The sequence below is a fragment of the Thermobia domestica genome, chromosome 14 (genome assembly GCF_964235325.1).
Source record: "Thermobia domestica chromosome 14, izTheDome1.hap1.1, whole genome shotgun sequence".
Taxonomy (NCBI): domain Eukaryota; kingdom Metazoa; phylum Arthropoda; class Insecta; order Zygentoma; family Lepismatidae; genus Thermobia; species Thermobia domestica.
This window is the reverse complement of record NC_137467.1, coordinates 53,240,315-53,267,617: the sequence shown is the minus strand read 5'-3', so window position 1 is coordinate 53,267,617 and position 27,303 is coordinate 53,240,315. Positions and strand designations below refer to the sequence as shown.

General features: G+C 36.1%; 1 protein-coding gene across 1 annotated transcript in view; it reads left to right on the top strand.

Moving 5' to 3' along the window:
• Positions 1–27,075, top strand: part of LOC145669828 (uncharacterized) — a 106,372-nt gene extending 79,297 nt beyond the window's left edge. The window contains exon 4 of the mRNA XM_081738174.1: positions 24,250–27,075. Within this exon, the coding sequence (XP_081594300.1) occupies positions 24,250–25,418 (1,169 nt within the window). The 3' untranslated portion in view covers positions 25,419–27,075. The remainder of the gene's footprint in view (positions 1–24,249) is intronic.
• The last annotated feature ends 228 nt before the right edge of the window (positions 27,076–27,303 follow it).

Sequence of the window (27,303 nt, the reverse complement as noted above, 5' to 3'; positions counted from 1 at the left end):
GCAGTTTTTCCAGGTACGAACGATATGGATGATTATGTGACGGAAATGAAATCAGTTTATTGTTCAAGTAGATTTGTACTTCACTAAACATAGCATTTAGAAAATCATTGACAGGTGCAATTGCTTTATCCGTATTGATGAAGGGGGAACCATCTGGTTTCACAATTTGTGCTTGGATGTATAATAAGGTTTGTGGCAAATCAATGTATTTATCACTGCTACCACTCACTACAAATTCTATTGGTGAATTTTCAGCTATTGAACTAATTGGTTTGTAGCCAATAATACGATTGTCCAGAACACTGGTTTGCGTGGGTAATGTTGAAAAAATGTCCAATTCACTTTTTACACATTCACAGGATTGATGATGTAAGAAAGCCATCGTTGAATTAATCAAAAATATCTGGTGACGATGCCAATGATCTCTTCTTCTTCTTATGTGATAATTTACGTCTCTTTGTAGGATTGATGGTGGTGTTGATCGTTGGAAGGTCAACCTCAAACTGAGAGCAGTCATCCCATTTTCGTTTATGATATCCACTTCCCAGCATAGTTTTCAACTTATTTTTAGCTTTTTCGTAGCAATTCGTAGCAAGGGTACCATTGTATCTCCAACAATGACAGATTCAATAATGTCACAATAGACGTACATTTGTGATGGTAAGCCTAATCGTACATCCGGTGTATATTGTCCCTTTTCCATATCTTTTAAATCACTTTTCGGTTCAAATCCAAGCATTAAACTAACACTTGGTGAGAAGTATGGATTTGTACAGAAGTATGGATTTCCTTTTTGGGATGTCTTATGAGGCATATATTATTAGTTGCGTCATGAGATATAAATAAATTGGTTTCTTTATGATGTATATTAATTGCATGAATAAGATCCCGTATATTGTTATAATAGCGTACAGGGATCGTTACAACCTTCCACGGTTCTTGATCATTACTACTTGATGATTTGTAATATATTTTATTGTTTTTACTGTTAATGTTCAGCAAAGAATGTGGATAATGAATCTCTACAATTGCCACATCCCATTTCTGGCGAAACTCTACACGTCGTTGTAATTTCGTAATATATGAAGTCAATGTATTTTCTGGAAAATAATCCATGGAACTATTACTGGGAAGTGTAACGTAAAAATCTTGATCAGGTTCCATTCTTCTTCTTCAATGAAGTTGCAGGGATCCACGAATTGAATGAGGAAGGATATCCTTTCCACTGGACGAGATACTCCTTTCTGCGACCTTTTGTTCTTGTACGTAATATTTTATCGATGAGGAACGTCGAAGGGAGCGGTACTGGTTGTAATTCTTCTCTGTAGAAAACACCATCGATGAGTTGATGATTTAAATCCTCTAGTCGATACACTGGTGGGTTTCTTGGTACAATGGCTTTTACTCTGAATATTTCCCAAGTCCAGTTCTCGAGGTAACCCTTGTCAAAGATACGTTTTGTTTTACTTATACGAACAGTATCACCAACAGATAAATCCGTATCTTGTTTTGAACGTTGTAGCTTTTTGTCGTACAAGTTATGCCACACCTCCAGTAAATTGTCCTGAGAAACGTTTGCAGGTGCCATTTTAATACTGGAATGCCGACTTTCATTGTATGCTTTTACAAGTAAAGGCAATACTTTGATGTAATTGTATGTTTGATATTTGGTAAAGTATTTCCACATACGATGTTTCAATGTCTGATTAAATCTTTCTGCGATGCTGGCTTTAATATCTGGATCCTTTGTTGTAACATGTTGCACGTTGTGTTTCCTGAGAAACTTTTGTACTGTCTTGTTGGTAAATTCAGTTCCTTGATCACTACGTAGCACAATTGGTTTCCTCTCCTGGAAAATCATTTCAAATGCATTCACTATATCCTTGGCACTTTTTGATTTTAGTGGTACAGCCCACCCGTACCGACTAAACACATCAATCACTGTAAGAATATAGCGGTAATTGTCATTATAGTTTTGAAGGGATTGTAAATCATTTAAATCACATTCCCATTGATCATCAATATTGTTGACAAGATAAAAATCTCTACGGAAACGACGACGTACAGGACGATGTAACGTGTAGGTAGGTTGTTTGTTTAACCGAAGTTTTATTTTGGCTAGAGGTATAGATTTTCCTGTGGCTTGCCATAATTTCTTTGCAGTAGAAAATGATGCAGGGTGTGCTGGATTGTAATAAATGGATTTCAACTTTTTGTTCATGGTTTGTACGTTGACCATTGTGGAATGATACGTTTTCTTCTTGGTCGGACTTCTAAAACATCATCATCATCTTCTTCTTCTTCTTCGGAAGAAAATAATTCAGGTGCCGGTTTTGGTGGTGCAGATCCTTCAGATGCTGTTGTACTATTATGCTTGACAATATAGTTTAATCTTCGTGGATTACCAATCAATTCTTGAGGTGTGTTTGACGATGCAAGGTAGTTGCAAAACAATTCCCAGCCTTGAGGATTAGAATGTTTCCTCGGTCGAGTCACATCACACATTAAATCTACGATATTGGATACATGTAGTTTATTGTCGTTGATGTACACTGTTCCTTTATGATCCCACGTAATTGCGTCATCTTGTTTTAAACGACGGAATAGTAGTTCGGCTTTCTTACGATACATTTGTGGTATTGCGGCTAAAATTTCTTGTTTCGTGCTATCGTCAACATTCGGGACGCCACTATCAGGTTTCATTGATGTAATTGTAAGTGGTATTGGTTCTTCTTGTTTACGTATCACATAAAGATATTTCTGTAATATTCTATTGTACTGATTCCATTTTTCTTCATCACTTGGATACGATGTATTCAATATAGATTGCATTTCACGATCGAGATTAGATTCTCGATTTTCACTCACACGGGATGATGATGCATGCATTCGTTGAAGCATTTCTGGTGGCACTAAACCATCTTCTTGCTATGTTCCATGATGTTTATTGTTTAAACAAAATACTGGATAACACACTTCCTACAATAGGTGCAAGTAGTGCAGGTAAGAATCCTCCTTGTTGTACGGCTAAATGTTTCTTCTTTTTATCCAATGATTTTGTATTGTCTACGAGATAGCGGAGCGTGTTCTTGTAACGCTTTAATCTTGACTTCTGCGCACTTGTCAGTGGAACATTGCCTTTTAAGACATTGTAACAACATTCACAAATACTATGAATTAATGAAGCGTCTGCATTGGCAATAATAGCTTTACGCAATCTTGGTTTAGCTTTGTGCAGAGCACGTAGCAGATCAGCGTGTTTCACTGTAGGAGACATCGTGACAGACTAAGTCATTCTTTTCACATGCACAATAATTTAAACATATTTTGTTGCTACGTAAACATAATGATGCAAATCGTCGGGAAAAATATTTGTACGAAATCGCATTTCATCGGATGTATCTTGTTTAAGATCCATCAGTAAATAACCATGTGGATTTCTTGTTGTGTCTGCATAACTTTCTTGTAGAAACAGTGGATGCTCAGGCATGATTTGATAACTCATATGCTTGATTTGTGACTTGTCTCGTGGATTTTTAAACAACACCAAATACGAACAATTTAAACTCATATTTCTATTTCCTTTACTTTGATGAAATACATTTTGTGTTATAAAAATCACACTAATATTTCGATGATGTGATCCTTTTGTGAACATATCAACAATATCACTATTCACTTCTCGCATATGGTCATCAATAATAATAAAATGTGGTCCATCTTGAGGCTGAAAATCTTTCATTCGTGGAAGTCCTTCGTGAAATTCTACTGGAACCGGCATTGTTGCATACACGTCTTGCCATTCTGCATAATACCAGTATATCTTACGAAATTTTGCATTGATCATGGTTGAGAGATGTGACAGTAATCGCTTCACAAAATACGTTTTTCCACACCCACTAGGCCCTGCGAGAATACAGGTAAATGGATGTTTCCACTGTGTATCCATGATGAACACTAACACCTTGTTTCAAAAATGATGCGTATTTAAAGCGAGTACAATTTTTTTTTTTGTTTTAGTTTGCAAATTCTTGCGCTCACTGGTGTGAAAAGGAAAAAGCAGTTCATCTGTTTATCGAGTAGTTGAAAACCGTTTATTTGTTAATCGAATAGTTGAAAACCGTTTATTTGTTAATCGAATGGTTAAAAACCGGATAAAGTTTAACGGTTAACCGTGAAAGCTGATCACTGTTTGATTTAAATTCTATTTAAAAAATTTTTCGTTTCAAATTTGTTTTGAAATTTTTGTTTCAAAAATTTTGTTTGAAAATTTTTTGTTTCAAATTTTTTTTCAAAATTTTTGTTTGCAATTTTTGTTTTAAATTTATTGTATCAAAATTTTTTGTTTGAAAATTTTTCGTTTCAAATTTTTTTTGTTGAAAATTTTTCGTTTCAAAATTTTTGTTTCAAATTTTTTCGTTTCAAATTTTTGTTTTGAAAAATTTTTTGTTTCCAGATTTTTGTTTAAAAGTTTCCGTTTCAATTTTTGTTTTGATTTTTTTTAGTTTGAAAAGTTGAAAAAAAGTTCAAATGCCAAGAATCTTGTTCAAAGTTTCCACCTAATTCCTAGAGAACATTGACCAGGGACCTCGTCGCGCATCAAAACCAAAATCATTGATCACGTGACTGTACTACACCCGAAGGGTCCTACCAAATTGAAAGGGGATACCCGTCCATACCTTATAACCTTAATTGAGTCAGTAACCGAACACGTGGTTGTACTTAAAAATTTGGCAATAGGAACACCGAAACATATTGAGGTCCTGTACTATGCTTAAATTGGACAATTTCAGTGGACCCCCCATTGCCAAAATTTAAGAAGGATGCAACAATATACCCATGTCTTATGGTAGGAAATGGACCCCTGTAATCATAGAATCTCATCAAAGGGGATAAAATGGACCAAAAACCAAACACGTGGTACGACGTTTATATTTTGGCAATTTTGTACCCCTAAAAGGGAACGATGTGGACCATCCAAATTTATCATGATACATATTGAGGTCCTGTACTATAATACCAAATGTTTAAATTGAGCATTTTCCAAAATTTAAGGGGTGGGCCAAGGTACCCCTCCCGGAGTGCACCAATGTACCCATGTCTTATGATAGATAATGGACCCCTATACATGACCATATAACCATATAAGGTAATAGGACCTCATCAAAGGGGGATAAAATGTACCAAATACCAAACACGTGGTTGTACTAAAATTTTGGCAATTTTGTACCCCTAAAAGGGAACGAGGTGGACCACCCAAATTTATCATAATACATGTTAGAGTCCAGTACTATAATACCCAATGTTTAAATTGGGCAATTTCCAAAATTTAAGGGGGTGGGCCAAGGTACCCCTTCCGGGGTGCACAAATATACCCATATCTTATGAAAGGGAATGGACCCCTATACATGACCATATAACTATATAGGATAATAACACCTCATCAAAGGGGATAAAATCGACCAAAAACCAAACACGTGGTATAACGTATTGCTTACGTTTATATTTTTTGGCAATTTTGTACCCCTAGAAGGGAACGAGGTGGACCACCCAAATTTGTCATAATACATATTAGGGTTCTTTACTATAATACCCAATGTTTAAATTGGTCAATTTCCAAAATTTAAGTGGTGGGCCAAGGTACCCCTCCCAAATTTTTCAAGGGGTGCATTAATATACCCATGTCTTATGAAAGGTAATGGACCCCTGTATACGCCCATATAACTATATAGGTTAATAACACCTCATCAAAGGGGATAAATTAGGTCAAAAACCCTCGAAATTTGAATTTTTGGCATTTTTTTTACCCATGAAAGGGAACGACATAGACCCCCATACTGATAGGGGTACATACTATGGTCCTAGGCTACCATTCCCAATTTTTAGATTTGGCAATTTCCAAAATTTAAGGGGGTGGTCCTAGGTACCCCTGCCAAAATTTAGGGGGTGGGCCATGGTACCCCTGCCAAAATTTAGAGGGGTGGTCCTATGTACCCCTAGGTCAATGACCCTGGGCCAAGGTCATTGACCTTTGACCTATGACGTCACAAATGTCGGGGTCAAAGTCCAAAGTGAGAGAGAGTGGGGCCAATACTACTGTAGTATCCCGCAAAATTCGTGAAATATGCATGCACATCGAAATTCACTCAAAATACGAACTTATATGCGACCATACGCGTGTGAAACGAATCCTTACAAATTCGTCGGAAAGAAAAAAAAATACTTGCCATACGTTTGTGTATAATAATATATAATTCTGGACTATATTAATCATTCTAATATGGTCAAGAAACTGAGAGTTGGCATGACGTAGCCCATGATGACGTAAACCTTTATTTTTATGGTACAAACACAATAACTTAATTCGCACAAGTGTTAATTTCCTAACTAATATTGTAATCCAATGCTACCTGGATTAAGTCCATTTTTCTATTTTTTTTTTTTTTTTTAAGTTGTGAACCAAATACTACTTTCTTTTGAAACTTTTAATGATAAACAAGTCAAAGTACAAGAAGCCTAATTAAAAGCTCTTTCTTGCTATCTTTCATGATATTGTAGTCCCAATGATTTGGGTGCATAGTGAAAATCATTTGGATGAGTTCCAAACTTATAAGAATAGAAAACACAGCAGGTATTAATACATATGTGCAGTCGTCCCTTGTCAGTCTGAAAGCGCAGATAACGCGCTAATAGACAGTGTAATTGGGGATGTTAGAAGTGACAAGTTGCGCCCAGGATTTTGTAAATATTGAATTTGGTAGAGCGTAAAGTACAGCATCTGACCTCGGTCGCATATAAATAAGATCAAACATATACAAAAGAAACAGATCGTGACGCCAAAGGGGTTGAAAGGGGTGAGAAGGGAGTAACGTTTAGGACTGGTTAATCTACTTGCACTTACTTGTAAATCTCGGTGTTTCCTTCTCGATGATTCTCCCAGTGGATTGATGTCCGTCCATCCTTCTCTCTGGTCAGCTGGTCGTTCAAGTAGTTGAGAATTAAGGTTTTGCGAAACCCGGACAGGAAAACCAACGTTGCGAATACAGTAAATTTAATCAAAGTCAAAATTACTCTTTAACGGATTATCCATCACAACTGATAACTGCAACGTTTGCTAAGGCAAAGTGCTCTCAAAGTTAGAGCAAGATAAACTCCTCGTAAATTCGGAATCGTGGCTCGTGCTCCTACATATTGACTCGTCTCTCATACGATCCGGACTACTACCTCCCAAAAGTCTCTCAAAGGTTTTTGTTCGATGTCCCTCCGGGTTAATATCCTGGGTCGTTGACTATTTCTTCAATCTTGATGAAAGATGCGTGCTCATACATTAACCAAAGGTGGGGTGATGATGGGGATGCTGACAGGGAAAAAATCTGTCGTTTTTATTGATTAAGAAATTACATATATAAGAAAGAAATGACAGACAGCAAGAAAACTTCCTAGTAGGAAAAGCAAATGAACTTAGAAAAAAAAATCGAGAAGTGATTCAACATTAAATGAACGATTATGCTTTTCACTGTGTTGAATTTTAAAATAAAATGTCCCAAAGTAAGAAATAAAATGTTTCATTATCTGTTCAAATACACTTATCTTCACACATATATAAATAAAAGTTACTATGTTTGTAAGTTAATTACCCTTGAACCACCTGACCGATCTCAATCAAATTTTCAACAAGAACGTTCGGATCTAGGGTGGCTTTAATTATTTCACTTTGACGATGCAATTCAGGGGAGAGGTGGAGCAGGGAGGACATATATATAAGAATGACAAATAATAGTGTCCAATCCATAGTTTTCAGCGTCTCTGACATGAACAGTGACACTTCCGATGCCGTTGAAATCAAAATTCAGTCTCCATTTGTATTCCTAAGTGGAGATGGTGACATGTAAAAATAATTGAAAATGGCCGGTATTTAGTGTCAAATTCATAGTTCTTGAGGTTCATAAGTAGATTGGTGACGGTTTTTGTGTCCTTTATGTCGAAACTGAAACGTATTCTTTCCGTGCAAAGAACGAGCATTCTGCTAGGAAAGTATAGTCACAAATTGTTCCATACGCTGACTATTAACCTTAAAACGCAAACTCAGCGACACAAACTTTTAAGAGCTTCCATTCATGAAGAGAAACTTAGAAAATTACTGTTTACCCTTCTACATCTCCAATTGAACTTGTAAATTTGTTTGTTTGACACTTTCTGTTCTGAGTGAATTGTTGTGTAAATTAAACAGATGTTGGGTTTCAACCCAACACTCTAAAAACAATGAAAATGTTTATCTAAGATTTCTATGCGTCTACCATAGCAATAGAGCAAACATTTTGAGTGCTTTTATACAATGTAGCAATTAAGAAAAGATGAAGATTGTTTTACTAAGATCTTCGTTTCTTGTACAAACAAATGTAGGGGGTTTGGTGAATTATTACATGACGAAATGTTCGTGAATCAACAGATAATGAAGTAACTTGATATCAAAAAAAGATTTTTCTTATCACTTATATTTGTATTATTCAATTGTAAACAATAAGATATATCAACTTGTAATTGATTCGTGAATAATAATAATAATAATAATAATAATGCCAAGTATTCTGCGAAATTGGAAGGTCAATTGCTTGAACTGAGAAGCTTCCATGCTCTACGGTCTTCCAGGGTCTTATTAGCCCAGGCAAATTGTTGTTGAACCAGAAACAAATTGCACTACAATATCTGTTAACGGGTAATTATGGAAAAATACCTGAGGAAAACGATGGCGTAAAGCCTACCACTCTCCGAAGATGGGGTAAGGCCGCTATGGAGAATTTTCCAACATGGCTGCCATGCGTTATTGCTATTCGCAAAGTCTCACTTACGCACCTCCTGTGCCCTTTCTAATTAACCTGGAGTAATGAGTAATACATCTTTGTAAGCTTATGGAACGCAAATTCCAACGTTGTTCAATTTTGCCTACTGACTAGAAGAAAAAGAAGAAATTTAAAAATCACAAAAATCTCATTTTTTTTTCAAAAATATTTCATCTCTGGCAACTCTGTGTGCACAGCAGCGTAACAAAAAACTGGTTATTAGATACCTTACACATTACCTTGCTGTGTTAGAGTGTAATAAAGCCTAAGTTGTATTGTATTGAAAATACAATACAACTTAGGCTTTATTACACTCTAACACAGCAAGGTATTTTCACTCTAACACAGCAAGGTATTTTCAATACAATACAACTTAACGTATATGTATTGTATTGAAAATAAAAGTTACATGTACGAGTATAAAGGTTATACAACTATGTAAAGTCATCTACATGCAACCGTAAATGAACTAAGCAATGTTCAATAACTTTAAATTTACAAAGTTAATTAACGTACCTGGGAATGTGTCATGAGCAGATATAACAGATATATCTATATTTGCTTATAATATTACTTTTATCTCAATCATTATCCATGTCAATTTCCACAGAATTAAAACTTGTACCTCTACAATGAGTACAAACATTTACCTTCTGCATATGCACTGTAGGGTAGCGCATTGTGTTAGATCCGAATTTTAGAACTTTTTAATATTATAAGGTAACCAAGAACGTTCTGTCGATTTTTCTGGAGGTCTGTGTTCAGTGCGAATGGAGTTATGGCGTAGGTTATATTGTGGCGTGGGTATATCCAACATACTACCTGGTTGTGGCAGTTCAGTTACACCGTGAACTTGTGTAAGGACAGAATGCACACGAAACGTCCACAGAGCATCATAAGGGTGTGTATGTTGTACGAGTTTAAACTGGGGTCAAACGCCGCTGCAGTGGGACGGACGATATTCCAGGCCCTTGGTGATGGTGTCGTGACTACGCGGACAGTGCAGAGATGGTTTAACAAGTTTAAGGACGGTGACGAAACGCTCGAAGACGTACCACGTGCCGGAATACGAGATGTACAAAATGAAGATCTTCAACCAGCAATTGAGGGAAAACTGGCCAGGCATATGAGGAACTGGGACTACAATTCATTGTGAGTGGAGAAACCATTCGACAGCACCTCTGTCAACTTGGGAAGGAATACAAGTTTAATCGATGTGTTCCCATGATTTGACATCAGGCCAGAAGGCAATGCGAACAGACACTTGCTCTTTTTTTTTTTTTGTCTCGTCTGATGAGGGAGCCATATCTGGACAGGGTGTTGACATGTGATGGGAAATGGGTCCTGTACGAAGTTCCTCGGCGCCGTCGTCATTGATTAGCATCTCATGTACCGGTTCCGAAATAGCATAAACGAGCATTGTACAAGAAGAAGGTCCTCCTTTCTTTTCTTTTTTCTTTTTTTTTTTTTTTTTTTTTTTTTTTTGTGGACTGTGCGCGGCATCGTGCATCGGGAACTGCTACTAGCTGGTCAGAGCGTTAATGAAACTGTGTACTGTCAGTTGTTGAGCCGTGTTCAGGAAAATCTCAAAACTTTGGAGCCAGCACTTCTGAATCGCAAAAGGGTTCTCCTGTTACAGGACAACGGTATGAACCACGTGACTAGAATGACCCGGGACACCATTCTGCACCTTGGATGGGAAACACTATTGCATCCGCCGAACTCCCAGGACATTGCACTGTTTTATTACCACCGGTTCCATTTCTTGGAAAATCATCTTAGAGAACGACTGCTCAAATCCCTAGTAGAGGTGCTAAATCCATTTGATACCTTCTTCTCTTCACGGTAGGCTATAGTTTCGTGACCAGCAACGTGAACTACTTCTTTCGATTTTCCAGCTGTCTTGAAAACACCAGTATCTTTCTTAAACATCTCATTCCTCTTTAATATTTTGATAAAATCACATTTCCCTAGGCATTACAGTTTTGATGTTTTATTACACTCTAACACAGCACAAGCGAAAAGAACGTGAGAGGAAACTTCTCCACCAAGTTCTTGTTTAATTTTCTTAATGTAATATACAATCTCTATTTTTGCAGTTCGCTTTGCCTCCGAGCAGAGAAAAATATAATGAAACTCATTACTGAATTGATCTATTAAGAGGACCAGAAGATTAGTGTCATCACCTATAATCGCTGTAGGATACTTGCACGCTAATGCAACACTTTCCATTACGAACATGACGTCAGCATTACCAGAAACTTGTTTAGTGGTGCAGTCAACTGATTGTAACTTTTGCGAAAGACAAGTCATAAACGCTTGTTTATAGGTTTGTTGAAAAAAAAACTATCTTTCTTGACAGCAACGCTCATTTAAGGGCTAAAATGTACTTTTGGTCCTTCAAATCCCTTTTGTTCGCTTTCGGTGAATTTCCGACTTTATTGATAACGTATTTTCATAGCTATCGAATACAACTGTTTGCGTCCCGTACTTTGGAATAATATAGTTTTGATGAATATAGTCATGAATTACTCCTTCAAATGATTGTTGTTGATTCCAAGGTAAGCAATGAAGCAAGAACCCACCATCAGTGACATACTGCACGTCTTCAGGCAGACTTACTTCGGTTTTTATTCCTCACGCATGAGTTTAGCAAGTTGAAACTTTCCAGAATCTCTCATATGCCCACTTCTGTCATATAATGAAGGAGGGTACGTGCAGAGCTCGTAAGAAAACCTTTTTCTCAAATCAAAGCTATCATAGTTGTTTGAGCACAAGTACCAGGTGTTGGAATGGTAGTTCAGGCTTATTGACGAAAACGTGTCATCTTTACATTTAACTTCTTGAATGGACTTCATCGGCTTCATAAGTTTACTTTTCTTGAAAGTATATTCAGTAACTGTTCTATAAGTCATCTCACCGAACTGTAGTGTACCATGAAAAAAAATATTGTAATAAAAATATTCGGAAAAACTTGTTTAAGAGTTTGCTTTCAATTGATATAAAGACTAAGGTTCCAAATATTGCACAATCCTCAACATATAACGATATAAAGTAGTAGGAAACGTGCGCCAATATTGGAAAATTCACCACAGTATACCTATGCACTCTCGGAGAGTGGTAGACATTCGAATACCGTTTCCCTAAGGTATTTTTCATAAAAGAAAACATGCCAACACTAAATTTAACATTACAATAAGATCACGGTTTAGTATTTTTTCTACCTAAATTTGATACGCTGTTAAGGCCCATATTCTACATCTATTAGTCAATTTTCCAGTTGGAACAAATAAGGACAATTATTATATTGCATGCTGTTCTTATACAATGGTATACTTACTCCAGTAAAATCCATGATACAGGATGCTTATACAGCAATTATAATTTTTCAATACAAAATAAATAACTACTTTGAAAATTTTCAACCTTCTTCTTCTTCTTCTTCTATCCGTTGGGTCAAATATTGATTAATGCTAAATAGTTGAAATCAATGTTTCATAAGTTTTACAACGATGTATACATCACGAGATTGGTGATTAGGATGGTCGCAGAGTGTTCTCACATAATGGTATACCGGTATTCCCTTCATTGAATTCGGTGATACAACACATAAAGGTTATTCCATATTAGGACACCTTCCCCGGGCTAGATCTCAGTGACTGTTGTCTATGTTACACTTAAATGTGTAATGTATCTAATAACGAGTTTTTTTGTTATGCTGCTGTGCACACAGTGTTGCAAGAAATGAAATATTTTCAAAAAAAAAAAAAAAAAGAGAGAGAGATTTTTGTGACTTTTAAATTTCTTCTTCTTCTCCTTTTAGTCAGTGGGCACAATTTGAAACCCAACGTTACATAGTTGGAATCTGCGTTTGATAAGCTTTACAAAGATGTATTACACATTGCTCTATGTTAATTAGGAGGGTCACAGTAAGTGAGACTACTAATAGTAGTAACGCATGGCAGCCATGTTGGAAAATTCTCCATAGCGGCCTTACCCCATCTTGGAGAGTGGTAGGCTTTTTGCCATCGTTTTCCTCATGTATTTTTCCATAAGATTCCGTTAGCAGAAATTGTATTGCAATCTGTTCCCGGTTCAGCCATTTTTTCACCTAAGTTTCCTAGACATTTAGACATCTTCACGTACGATTTTTCTATTTTGATATTGTCCATTAATTGTAGTCTCCTTCGCCCTCTCCCTTTCTTTCTTGCCAAAATACTCTCTAGCACATCCCTCAAGATACAATTCCTTCTTATCCAATATTCTAAATAGTTTCTCTTTCTCTTCTTAATAACATCTAAAATTATTCTTTACTCCTTCACTATTTCTGAGACCTTCACATTCGTTTTCCGCTCCACCCAATTAATTCTCTCCATTCTCCTCCACACTCATTTTTCGAAAGCTTCCAGTCGTTTTTCATCATTTTTGCGTCATGTCCATGTGTCTGACTCATATAGTACAGTACTCCACACGAGGCATTTTATGAGAGGTTTTCTCAACTCTTTATTCAATGTTCCACAAAATAGTATTTTCTTCCTCCTAATGGCTTATTTCCACATTCCTATTCCTGCTTTTATTTTACATTCACAATTCATACCATTACTAATAATACTACCCAGGTATCGAAAACTAGTCACTTGTTTTATTTTCTCCTCTGCTAGTTCTATATTTGGCACCGATCCCTTCGTTCCAATCACCATGGCTGAATCGTAGCACAACGAAAATTTGTTTCCAAAGAAAAATTTATTAAAATGAGGTTTCGATAAGTGCATATAGAAACGAAATAACCCAAGACTTGGGGGAAATGGCCATTAAGTGCCATTTGGCAAGAAATGTGTTCTAAGACAATAAAAATCCAGGAACACCTTGCAATGGAATTTATCGATTACAAGAAATGTTAGCGCTATATTAAATCACGTTGTTTAATAATTATATAATTTTATATTTTCCACCCATCTAATCTTAATTGCACGTGTCGTTTGTCACACACATGTCAGGCCATAATTAAATTAGGAGGGTGATTCGGAAAGTAATGCTTCCAAGCCCACTACTTGGCGAATAGCACTGCAAACATTCTGAACTGTTTATTATCAATGCACTGATGTTTAAGCTATAGAATGCCACTGTTTCCCCTTCCTATCTCTTCTCGTTCCAGAGTAATGGAGCAATTCATGACATCCAGTGGTGGCATCCGGTTGAAAGAGCGAGTTGTCATTGAATTTTCTGACTGCGGAAGGATGTGCGCCCAGGAACATTCATCACCGGCGACAAGACGTGGATGCACCATTACGACACGAAAACGAAGCCGATGGAGTACCGCCACACGTTCTCTCTTCCGCCAAAAAGATCTAAGTTGTCCCATCTGCTGGCAAAGTGTTAGTTGACTTTCTGCCTCATCCTGCCTATAGTCCGGATCTTGTGCCCTGCAACCTTTGGCTCTTTTCCAAACTTAAGGATTATCTTAAAAGCTAACGTTACAGTTGTGACACGGATGTGGAAACAGCAGTTTGGCAATGGCCAGCAGCCATCATAATTTTTCGCCGACGGCATGAAAAACCTTGTTTCGCGTTGGTGCAAGTGTGTTGCCCAAAATGAGGACTACGTTGAAAACTGATGCTACCATTTGTAGCTAATATTGTAATCTTTCCATTGATACCTGTATTGGTGCTATCTGTAAAAGACACGTAAAGCTATCACCGTACAGGCATTACTTCTCGAGTCATCCTCGTATATTTCTGAGATGAGATACCTGGGATATCTAATCGTTCTTGATTGCTTACGGAGCATAGTATCTGTTTGACCTTTACTAACTGTTAACTGCCATTCCATACTTAACTATTGATTATTAACTGTGGCATGTTAAGTGTTGTTATTCCATATTTATTCAATAAACTACTTATTTTGTTGGATATATTATGGATAAAGGGTACGAATACTAACAATTGTTTTTCTTTCGAAATTCTGTCTGAACTCTGCTTCTCGTAACAATTTAGACATTTAAAAAAAATATGTAAATATATGGCGGTATTTTTCTATTAAAAATTCATTGCAATGCTAAGTTACAAACTAAAAATACGTGTTTCTTTAAGTCAAATTTAATACCGTAAATTTACTTCCAATTTACATGGAAATAACCTTATTAGCCATGCACTCTTCTATCACCATAATTCATTAATAAATTAAAGTTGAAATTTAATTGAAAATTAAGCTGGGAAACGGATCAAAAGAAACTACAATGATGCATTTTATTGCTTGTGTTTAAGTATATTTTCGAGACTTGTGTGAGAGAAATTAAAGAGTTTATTTCTACAAAAGTTTATTTCTGATCTTTCTACAATTATATGGATGTGAAAGGTGATCAACATGCATTGAGAATGTGTGCTAAGGATTTTTAGAGAGCAAAATTAAGAAACAAGTGTTTGGTGCCAATGCAAACAAACACGTTAATGAAAAGAAGTTGCTACTCGTATAATTTCATACCAACTGCAAGTTCACTGACTGAATAAGTTGTGCCATTAACAAGATAAGACATCTGTAGTGAATCGTGTGGATAGTGATTGCTTATTTATATGACGTTTTAGTCGAAATCTTTAAGGAAATAGTCATTTGGGTGGCATAATCTCCGCTCTAGTGACGGAAAGGGTCATGAAATTTGTGACCCGTGTCCAAGTGGCAATCAGATCTACGTTTCAGAGTGACCCGAACAGACCCAGAGGTTTCAAAAGATCGTCATGGACATGAGAAATATGTATTGTGTATGTCAAAGTATTGCACCGAAAGATAACTACAAGGCATTTTAGGGTATAAGCGCTCGATAATCCCAGAAAAGAAAAACTATGTTTTTTCTCACATGAGGGATCGTTTAAGTTAAATCGAGCAGCTTATAAAACTTACTGTGTACAATATAAGAAATGTCGCTGAGCTCAGTTTTGATAAATCATTTTGTGTGGTATATATTCAAACATACTATGCTAGTAATCAGTATGGAGAGACGAGTAAACAGAACATTATATTTGAAATATTAAAAACACAGTATTTTGATTAAAGAATGTCACACCGGAAATCAAACAAATAAATTTTCGAGCTCGAGTAAATGTCATCATTAAATCAAATATAAAATTTTCTTGTAATACTACAGAGCTGACATTTTGGTTGTTTCCGGTTGTCAGGACCTTCGGGTATGTCCGAACTACTGGGTCTATGATGCGAGATTTAGACGCGGGAACGTAGACCAGAATCATGAATCAGATAACCCTATAATCCGTCCAATACCGCTTCCCCAAATGATTTACAAGTAACAGTGAATACTGCGGGATAGTGTGTTAAGATACGTTAAATGATAAATTTAGGCTCGTAAATAGTAATGTTAACTACCATATAATTTTATGATCTGGAAAGAAAAAAGTGACGTGAGTAAAATTGTAAATATTTGTGTGGAGTGATTCCTTTTTTTAGAAATTTTACCCATAATTTGTCGCTCTTTTAATATGAGGTATCATAATAACAAGAAATGGTCATAAAAATGTGAACAAGGAATTAATATGTAACAGTTTAATATGTAAAGATCTAGCGGTTAACTATTACAACTATCGAGGTAGTGAATGTCCATTTTGTACGAAAAATCCGGAACATTCTATAAGTCTTTATAACATATCCTAGTTGGAAACCATTTGATTGAAAACAAAAGAGAAAAAAATAACAATTTATATGACATCAATCTTACCAGTTTATTATGTAATGTGTATTATTGAATACTCTCATAAGATTTATCTAATATAAAACTTTCATCTAATTTATCTAATATCTAATATATTTTACCATATATAAATTTGCAACAAATTTATCTTACATCTTTAATCTAATATAAACTTGCATGAAATGTATCTAATATCTATTAATCTAAAATACAGTTACATCAAATTTATCAAACATCTTTCATCTAATATAAACTTTCATAATCTATAATATTTTGCCGATGGCGGTGATATATGTTTATAAATTAATACAACTTTACTTCAACATGATACAAAACTATTTTAACTACTTACGAAGAATAAAGGCGCTTAAAATACTATGGATAATATAAAAAAACAAATATCTAATCCGCCGCAATTCATTGTATTGTTACTTTATTATCTAATATACAATAAAGTAACTGGGAATTGCTGATCCGCGCCTTTTCTGTAAACTAATACAAGGATATTAAAGAAACTTAGTAGCTTATGTACTTGCTTACTTATTCTTGGTTTTGGATTTCTGAAGATAGACGAATGAAAATATGATGAAGTTATGGCAAATGAATAACAAATGTGAATGAAAATAAATAGTAATATTTAAGTTAGAATGATGTCCAGAATTGTGAGATGATAACGAAACATTCGAAGATGGCAAGGAGATAATACGAGAGGTATTCAGTAGGGGTGCCATCACCTAATACATTTACCATGTTTTCATGAATCTCCTTGGGTGTTAATCCTCAATCTGGAGGTACTCAATGACGCCTCTTTGTTCAGATTTGTCGATTTACTCAATCGTTGCTCACCTTGAGTGGAAAAACAGAGCAGAACATTAAAATTATGCACCCGACATGCCTGAAACTTTGTCTCTAAACATTCAAAGAATGCATTATGCTGCATGTACAATTTCATCTATTTCGGATAATACCTTCTATATCAGGGATATTAATTGCTGAACACCCGTCGTAATTACAATAAATTACTCCTGACGGCTGATGGGCAATTAAAGTGGCTGATGGACAATCTAATGATGAAAGTCAATGAAAGACTTACTAATTGAGAAAAAATTAAATGAAATGAATTTTTTGAGTTTTACGTCCCAATTACTAATTGAGAATTAGACTGTATACATCGGTGATATTAGTGTTCAACGATATTGCTTATTTTTAAGAACGTTGCCCATAAGACATCCAGTGCCCGCAGGTATACAAAGTACTCAATGAACAGAAAGAGAAAACTAACAAGTGCAGCTCAATTTAATACAGAGTAGCCCAAAAGTAGGTATACAGTAACGCCTAAATTTTAAGTTGAATGACAATTTGCAGCCGCGCAAGTGTTGCAAATTTCCTCCTCCAACATTGCAACATTCTTCCAACCTATCCACAAGGCTGTAACACACATTACGACATAAACTTTTGTCCGAATCAACATCTTTCCGCTATTGCAGTCTTGTGCCGCCTGGAGTTTGGTGCAATGATCCTTCTTTTTATCAAATTTGTCACCTATGCGGTGGAGACAAATTGTTAATAGTATTGATTCAAGAAGTGTTATATTCGTTTCCCTGTAATATATGAACATGTTCAGCAAATCCACTTTTCCAATAGATTCAAAGAATCCACTTTCTTTGCTCTTCATTCAACTTTCCAGCATCATTAAAGGAATAAAGATATTATGGCAGTGCTACAACTGTATAACTACTTTCGTGCCATCCTGTATAATAGCTATTCGTATAATTGAACTTGTAACACAATATCAAAATTTGAGAATATAGTTTTATGAAAACTATAACAATATTTGTGAATACAATACAGCAAACCGTAAGTATCACAAGTACAAATTGTCAAGGATAAGAATTGTCAAGGAAAAAAACAACAGGAAAGTGCCTAATTACAGATTTCAATCATTGCATGGTAATACACTTTAAAATACATATATAATATCATAACGACATACAACTAATTTATTTAGAATGAAGATTTTGTTTATAACTAAAAGTGTCTATATCTGGGTGTCCTTGTGGCATCTTATTATACAATAAACATATGTTTTCTGACAGGCAATACATCCATTGCGTTAGTCATTTGCGCTGACAGACGGAATATGTTATTATGGGATCTCGTTGCTCTATGTGGGACGTGAATTTTAGTTTCTGATATAACATATTCTGAATCTATTGCGGTATGAATTATTTTATATAAGAAAAATAAAATGAAATGCGTTCTCCTGCTTTCAAGTGATTGTAATGAATATTTGTTTCGAAGACCTTCGTAGTTCTCAAATTTTGGATATATCACTGTTTCTGTGTGTGTCAAAAAGCGCACTAATTTATCTTCAATTTTTTTAATTTTGTTCATATATTTCTATTAGAATATATATTGCTATTACAGCCCCATATTATCGCTGGATATTCCACCTTAGACCTACATAGGCAGTGTATAATGTTTTGAGGACATTAGTCTTAGAAAAATCACTTCCTAATCTAATCACAAAGCCAAGATTCCTAAAGGCCTCACCAACTACTCTGTTGACATGAATATTGGATGATAGATTCGATTGCAGAGTGACCCCAAGATCAGTAACATAATCTACTCTCTCAATTGGCGTTTGATTAATAGTAATCACATTGCGTACATAGTTCATTTTCCTGGTGTCTGATACTAATTTGTATTTTTAATATTTAGCAGCTACTTGTTTCATTCACGCCCTTGGAAAATAGCATTAACGTCGCTTTGCAAAGAAATAGCGTCTAATTCCATGGAGATACTACGATAGATTTTTAGATCGTCAGCAAACAATAGTTTGTGGGAAGATGTTATCACAGGTGGTGAATCCTTAACAAATAGTATAAATAATAGAGTTCCTAAGTTTGATCCCTGAGGCATACTAGGGTGTACGACATATTCCTTAGTTAAAATATTCTTGTATCGAACGCGATGTTTGCGTTGGCAAAGATAGGACTTTAAAGTTGTTGATTTGGTGAAAAATTGAATGTCACAAGTTTACTGAGAAGTATATCATGATTAATTACACCAAGCGCCTTGGAGAGATCTGTGTAAATCACATCTACTTGATCCTTTTTATAAATTTGATTAGCTATAAAATGTATGAGTTTTAAGAAATTGGTTTCAGTTTTGATTTCTCTAGCAGGACGCCATGTTGAAAGGTAGATATCATTGAACGTACATGTCAGTAAATTTTCGTAAATATAAAGGTAACGAAGAAAGTTCTGTCGCTTTTCGTGGTCGTCCTTGTTCAATCGCCCCTCACACCTTAAGTTGAATGCGAATGGAGATGGACGAGGGTCAGCTGTCGGTGTGGATATATTCAACATATTACCTGGTTTTGGCAGTTCAGTTACACCGTGAACTTGCGTAAGGATAGAGTGAACATGGGAGCTCCAGAGATCATGCTGTACGAGTACAAACTGGGGTCAAACGCTGCTACAGCGGGGCGAAAGATATGCCAGGTCTTTGGTGAGAGTGTCGTGACTTCGCGAACAGTGCACTGATGTAGATTTAGCAAGTTTAAGGACAGTGACAAAACACTCGAAGACGCACCGCGTGCCTGAAGACCAACACATCTACAAAATGAATGTCTTCAGGCAGCAATTGAGGCGAACAGTGGCCAGACATGTGAGAAACTGGGACTACAATTCAGTGTGAGTAGAGAAACAATTCGGCAGCACCTCTATCAACTTGCGGAGCACTACAAGTTGTGTCAATAGGTCCCGCATGATTTGATTCCGGGCCAGAAGGCAACGTGAGAAGACACTTGCGTTTCTTTGCTGTCTCGTCTGAGGAAGGAGCCATTTCTTTACAGGGTGACGTGTGATGAGAAGTGTGTCCTCTACGAAGCTCTACGTGCCGTCATCATTGATAAGCATCCCAGGAACCAGTTCTAAAACAGTTGAAACCAGCACTGCATCAGCAGAAGATCTTCCTGTGTGTTTGGTGAACTGCTCGTGGCATCTTGCTTCGGGAACTGCTATCAGCTAGTCAGAGCAATAATGCAACCGTGTGCTGTCAGTAGTTGAACCGTGTTCAAGAAAAACTCAAAACTCTGGAACCAGCACTTCTGAATCACAAGAGGGTCCTCCTGTTACAAAACAACAGTAAGCCCCACGTGGCTAGGATGACCCGGGACACCATTCTACGCCTTGGATGGGAAACACTACTGCAAGACCAAATGGTAGAGCTCTCACCTCTGGTGTGTGTGGGTCCCTGGTTTGATCCCTCTCGCGATAAATGGTCTTTTAGGTGGACAAACATCGTTTGTGTGGGTTTTCTCGGGTTATCTCGTTTCCTCTTACTTTCTTCATTTCTCCATTTTTGATGTGGAATTTAGGTTATGAAAGTCAATGCCCTTGCATTCTACTATAGGAAGGTTGTAAGATTGGGCTTTGACAATGATTTATCATCTTGTAGAATTTCTTTTATTGCTAGCTGTATTTTCAAGTATTAAATTTTATTACAAAAACTTTTATGAATTGAAAATATATTATGTGTACCTTATTGAGATGTATAACAATGTTATAATAATAACACTGATAAATTATATGAGTCCCTATAACAGATGAATTGAGTTGAGTTGAATTTCAGTTTAGCGTCCCTTTCAGCAGCGGGGCTATGTGAGACGTGGACCTACTGATTAACGTGGAATCCGAACCACATGAGCTCCCGCCGGGAATCGAACCTGGGTCTCCCGCGCCAAGGGCGCGTACGCTAATCCCTTACCCACGGAGAAGCTTTTATAACAGATGAAAATGATGTAACTTTATCACTTGCAAGGATTTATCACCCAAACTTCTTACAAACATACAAGTTCTTTTATAAATATAGAAAGCTAATGAACTTCAATGGATGCACCATTAGTTGGGTGAAAAATACCGAAACAGTACCTCACCTCAATCAAAATGTTCTCAAGCATCTGCCGAGCGATACTGCTTATTCTAATCACAGTTCTTTCAAGCAAGTCTTTTAAAGTTTAGACCTGGTTCTTATCATATCGCAGCCATTACCAGGAGTTATTCTTCAACAAGATGAAAAGACTTCTTGGATGAACATTTGGAATGGAAGATTAATTGCAAGAGGTTCGAAGTTAATAAAATTGTCCCCATGATCACTATATCTTACTGTATATGAGTTTTCCTTGCGGGAATATGTTATGGACTAGGTTTATTTTACATATATTCAAATTTTGAAAAATTTCCGAGAAAGAATTGTTGCAGTAAGCAACTTTACTCCACAAAATTCTTAAGCACATCTGGAGCGGGGTTGGAGTGCTGTTTTGGCGTTTGCCGCGCAAATAATGCTGGGCACGTTGAAGTTTGTTAGTTTTCTTGATTGTGGAAGAACTTTCTGAGTTGTATGAGTGTAAGAAGTTTCGACGATAAATCTTTGTAAGGAAAAGTTATGCCATTTTCATTTGTTATAGTTTTAAGCGGGACACATCATACATACAAGCAAATATATATATATATATATATATATATATATATATATTATTGTGTACCAAACAAGTCATGTGTAATCCAACAAAATGTTTAATTGAATTTTAAAATGTGTATAAAATAGGCAATGTATGAAGTGAAGGCAGTTTGAATATTCTTTAAGATTCATAATCCAATGGAAAATTTAGTGCCTTGACTTCTACAATGCAAATGACTGGCTATGACTTCTAGAACTAGGAAGACAAACAAAGAATGTTGACATGACGGAAAAATCATATAAATACTACAGAATTCTCTTCCGGGTATTGGAAGTTCTATTCTGACGTCGAAACTCTGCGAGTCAGTGTATTCATCATTAGTTTTTTCTACTCCGTCATTCTGTCCATCAGAGGTTCTGCTCATCATAATTACCAAAAGTGAGTGATTATGTATTGTCTTCCCTAGTCTTTAAGTCATACCAGTCCATACCATGTTCTGTGATTATTCAATTATTCAACATCAGATCATTAAATTCTGATTCTAAATTATTTCTGTGTTATCGAATTTTATGTTTGAATTTCTATTCCCATGTTTCTAATCAATTCTGAGCTATATTTTCTATGCCCCCAAGACTTGCATTAATTTAAATTACTTCTAGGAGAAACTGGGTGGACATTCAATAATTCCATGTATAAGAATGGTTTGCGGTTCGCAACCCAGACGAAAGGTCTCCGTTTAACATGCCTCCGGAACTTTTTAACTGCCTCTTACGTCACAAAACCGGTCACGTTTAATGTGGATTGCGAACCTATTTTAGGTTTCAGCAATATATATATATATATATATATATATATATATATATATATATATATAATATCCACGTGTATAAGTTTGCAGTGTAGTGTATAAGTTGTAAATATGTATATTAAAATAATGCATTACTATTTATTTGACAGGCTGTGTAAATTAAACCAACAAAATTTAGTTGAATTCTGCATAATTTTGTTTAACATTCTTTACGACTGATTATTATTTTTTTGTAAGACTATTATTTTCAGTTTGTATTATTTTATAGTCCAAAAGGTATAACGTCGTTGGCTTCCGCGAAAAGTTGTACTGACGTTTGCCAGCTTGACGTTGATCTGGAGTTGTCAGCTTGGTTACTCTTTACTTGCTGAACGCAGTAGACGGTTGAGATTGAGTGACCTTGCGATGAGTAAGTTAGGCAAATCTGAAGGGTGCTGATTGGCTATCATCTTACCACACCCCCAGTGACGAGCAAGTCTAATCTTGGGAAGACATTTACGTTATACCTCCTGGATTATAGGAGGATTCTGTCCGATTTGGTTTGTTCCACGGAGATTTTGTCTTACTCGTCTATAGCCAAGATTCTGTCCACGAGGGCTTTTATCCCTCCCGTGTGAAGAAAGATTTTATCCAGAGGAAATTTTGTCTTACTTGTTTAAAGGGATGATTTTTTTCCACGGTGAAAATTGTCCTAGATTCCATATACCAATAATTAAAAATTGGCTTTCTTCATGCTAAAAATATGTTGCTCTGCAAACAAATTATGGTCTTTTATTTGCTTTGATGAAATATCCTTGAAAACTGGATCTGTGAAACATAAGAAAGAAATGTAACATAATTCCGAACCTCAGCTTTCATCTTTTCCCCAGGCCACATTCTATATTTATTACTGCTTGTAAAGCTAAGTATTTTTTACGGGCCTTACTATTCACAAAATGTATAGTATTCAGAAAAGTTTTATTAACGTTCTTATTCCTACGTTAGAATATCGAATTATTAATATATTACTGTAACTATCTGGTCAAATATGCCAATCTTAGTTGAGTTTAACAGGCTATTTCCTCAGGATATGAAAATGTTTCCCGTGTCTGGCTATATCAAGGATATTATAAAATAGAGGATCTGCCTATACAACAAAATCATGAAACCATACCTCACTGCTTCGTCACGCCTACTCTGCCCGCTCTGCCCATTAGGATCGCAGTCTTTTGAGCCACCATTCAAGGAGGAAACGAGAGTAGCCAATCAGACTTGCCGATGATCGATTGCTTTTTGGCTTCATTGAATTAAGATACATATGGACAGATCCTATATTTTCTAGCATCCTTGAGCTATATATTCGGCTATTTTGTCTTGTTATTTCGTGTGTTTTATTATATTCATGTATATACTTTTAGAAAATTACTAAACTTTCGTCTCGGTTTTTTTCTCTTTTCAGCGTCCGTTGTCATCGCCTTCTTCTTATGTTGGGCTCCTTTCCATGCACAGAGACTGCTGTATGTATACGCCAAAGATTCGCCGAATTATCTTGAGATCAACGAATGGATGTATTACATAACAGGGTGTTTTTACTACTTTTCCTCAACGGTAAATCCTATATTATACAACATAATGTCAGCGAAGTATAGAGTGGCTTTTAAAGAAACCTTATGTGGTGCAACTCCTGGATTTAGTTCTAGTAATATGTCACGGGAACCATCTAGTGTTAGGGATTCAAATCACTGGGTACGAACTCGTTCTTTGAACGAACGGTGCAACAGCTATATCTATAGAAACATGGATGTTAAAAATGGTACTACTAATGGTGATCATATAGATGGTGACTCTCCGAAAACGTTGAAGAATTCGTGGTCACTTACATACGGACAGAGTTGTTACCTTGGTGAAAAATACTGGCGTCAGAACAATACATGTAGTAATAATAGTAATAGCGTGACAAAAGCACAGAAGAGTAATGGTTCAAGTGGTTTTGAGAAGAGCTCAGAACCGAACGAATCTGTTCTTCTGGAGTTGTTTGATCATCGAGTGCATCGCGAGCCTCTTGTTCCACGTCACAAACTAGAATCAGATCTTCACTGTGATGTGAAATCTTACAGAAAGCCATCCGGACCATCACCGGCAATTGTTGTTATGAAAACAGCTAATGGTAAAGCAAAATCAATCAATGGTGTCAAAAATGGTTCCGCGAAAACTTCCAAAGAAGGTGAGCCATCAATAGTTCGCTCAGTTGTTTCTCCTGTAAACAAGTTTCCACGTCCTCCTGGCAACACTAGTGCACAGAACAACTCTGTTGTTTCTCCGCTTTCCCAATCATCTAGTAGTAAGTCATCATCTGTGACTACGGTGAGCAACTTTACGTCATCAAGGTTTACTACCAGCAATCAATCCTCTTCGTCACCAATCACAAGTGATTCAAATAATATATTTCCTAACCATAACCCTTATTATGAAGGGACTGGAAGTGCTATAGTTGACAGTGACGATGAAGACGATGGTGCATGTAGTAGCGAAACAGACGCTTTAACTGGTAAAATTGGTACAAATAATATCACTATTTGCAGAGATCACACTCGTTCCCCGCTCGGACATATTGAGACAAGAGTGTAAAGATCTACCAGTTCTTACAACTCAGATCTGTTGTTCATTTATCATAATGAGGCCCTTGTACTGTTACAGAATACAAAGTACAAGAATTATTTTTGTGTAAATAACACGCACATTAAGATTAAGTATTCAAGAAACTTTGATTGAAACAAAATACATCATAATGTAAAATACCTTGCATTGTTTACTTACCTAGTCAGTTAGCCTTTTTATACAATTATTTGATGTCCTCGTCGCTAGTCTAGATGCTACTACGTATCTCTTTGGTGATAGACTCCCAGTGGGATAGCATCGAACGCATTACAACGACTCAGAACCTACTTTAAGCTGTATTTCTCGTCTTTTGTAGCATCGCTGACAGCAGACGTAAACAGAGTATTTGTTTAAACCTCGATGTAAATGTTCAGTTACCTGACGAAAGAATTTCATCCCTTAATTACTCAGATATTTACAATTTAAGTTTATACTTCCTTATTTTCGGCAAACATTGATAGTTACTAATGAAAGTATAGGCTACACGTTGTATCATATTATATGCTACATTATTAATCAGTTCATATCATTACGTGTTGGCACTGAAGCACTTCTTTGTCATGCCTTATGAAAGGAGTCTATATCTCAACACATCATCTACGGTCACCGCTGGGGATATAGCACTTCATTTTGTTAATCCACAGTCACATTCCCATGTGGAATCTCGAAGGAATTAATAAATGTTCTTCACAGAAATATTGCTTCGAAACAACATTCCATTTGTCATTGTCCCCTGAGACTTATCTGTTTCTGCTAGTATAACAAAATAGGTTACCATCATTCTGTTAATATGTTTTCCATAAGGCCAGACTGTTTGCACAATTGTATCAAGAGAAGGTGGCATGTGAGACTCCACGTTGTGTCTCACTTCCTTTAAATCATATTCATACAAATTTCTGTTCTTTTCTCAATGTTAAGTATAAATGGTTTCTCATGATATTTTTATTCCGTATCTGTACAATGCTCAGCGTAATCATAAAAAAATAAAATGTACTAATTTCTTGTGTGAAATCTACTAATAACTTGGATATAGCGTAATTTACTACAAAATGCTAAGTGTTATCAAAGCTGATATCTATATATTTTTTTTCGGAAAAGGGGAACAAGTTCAAAACATGCAATTTTCAGATCAAGGCTTTTAGAAATATTTCCTTATTTTCTTAGTGGATTGCTCTGACAACTGATTGTACTTCTCAATACTTAAACTTCAAATATTAAGGAACAACAATCAATTGAAGCGTTTTTCGAAAAAAAGAGGGCCTAAAGACAAAATGATGGTTTTGAGAAAAACGCAAATGAAATTTTGTATTACTTCTACTGAATAGATTTTCTTTTAAGTAAAACATAAATAGCAAAAGGTGCTGATATAGTTAGCACTTGCAGAAACTACGTAGAAAATATATTTTCAGATACACATACTATTTCAACAGATTAAAAAATAATTTATACTCTATCAAATAGGCCCCTTTTTTAAAAAAAGAACACAATGTGTCGTGCACAAAAATCAAAATGAACTGACGAAATATACTACAATGCAAAATATGATGTGTTCCAGTGGCGTATTTAGGGGGTGGCTTCCGGGCTTAAGCCCCCCCCCCGAAATCTTACGTAGTATAGTAAAGTAAATGAAATATCTTGCAGAATTTTCACATTTCCAGGCAAAGCCCCCCCCCCCCCGAAAGTTAGCAAAGCCCTTCCCGAAACAAAATCGTAAATACGCCACTGATGTGTTCAAATATATTATGAATGGTAGCAGGGCTGGATTAACCTATTTGGAGGCCCGGGGCTAGAAAAAACATATGGCCCCTGCTGGCTTCACCTAATACGCTTCTGTGAAAGTACAGTAGGAACGTTA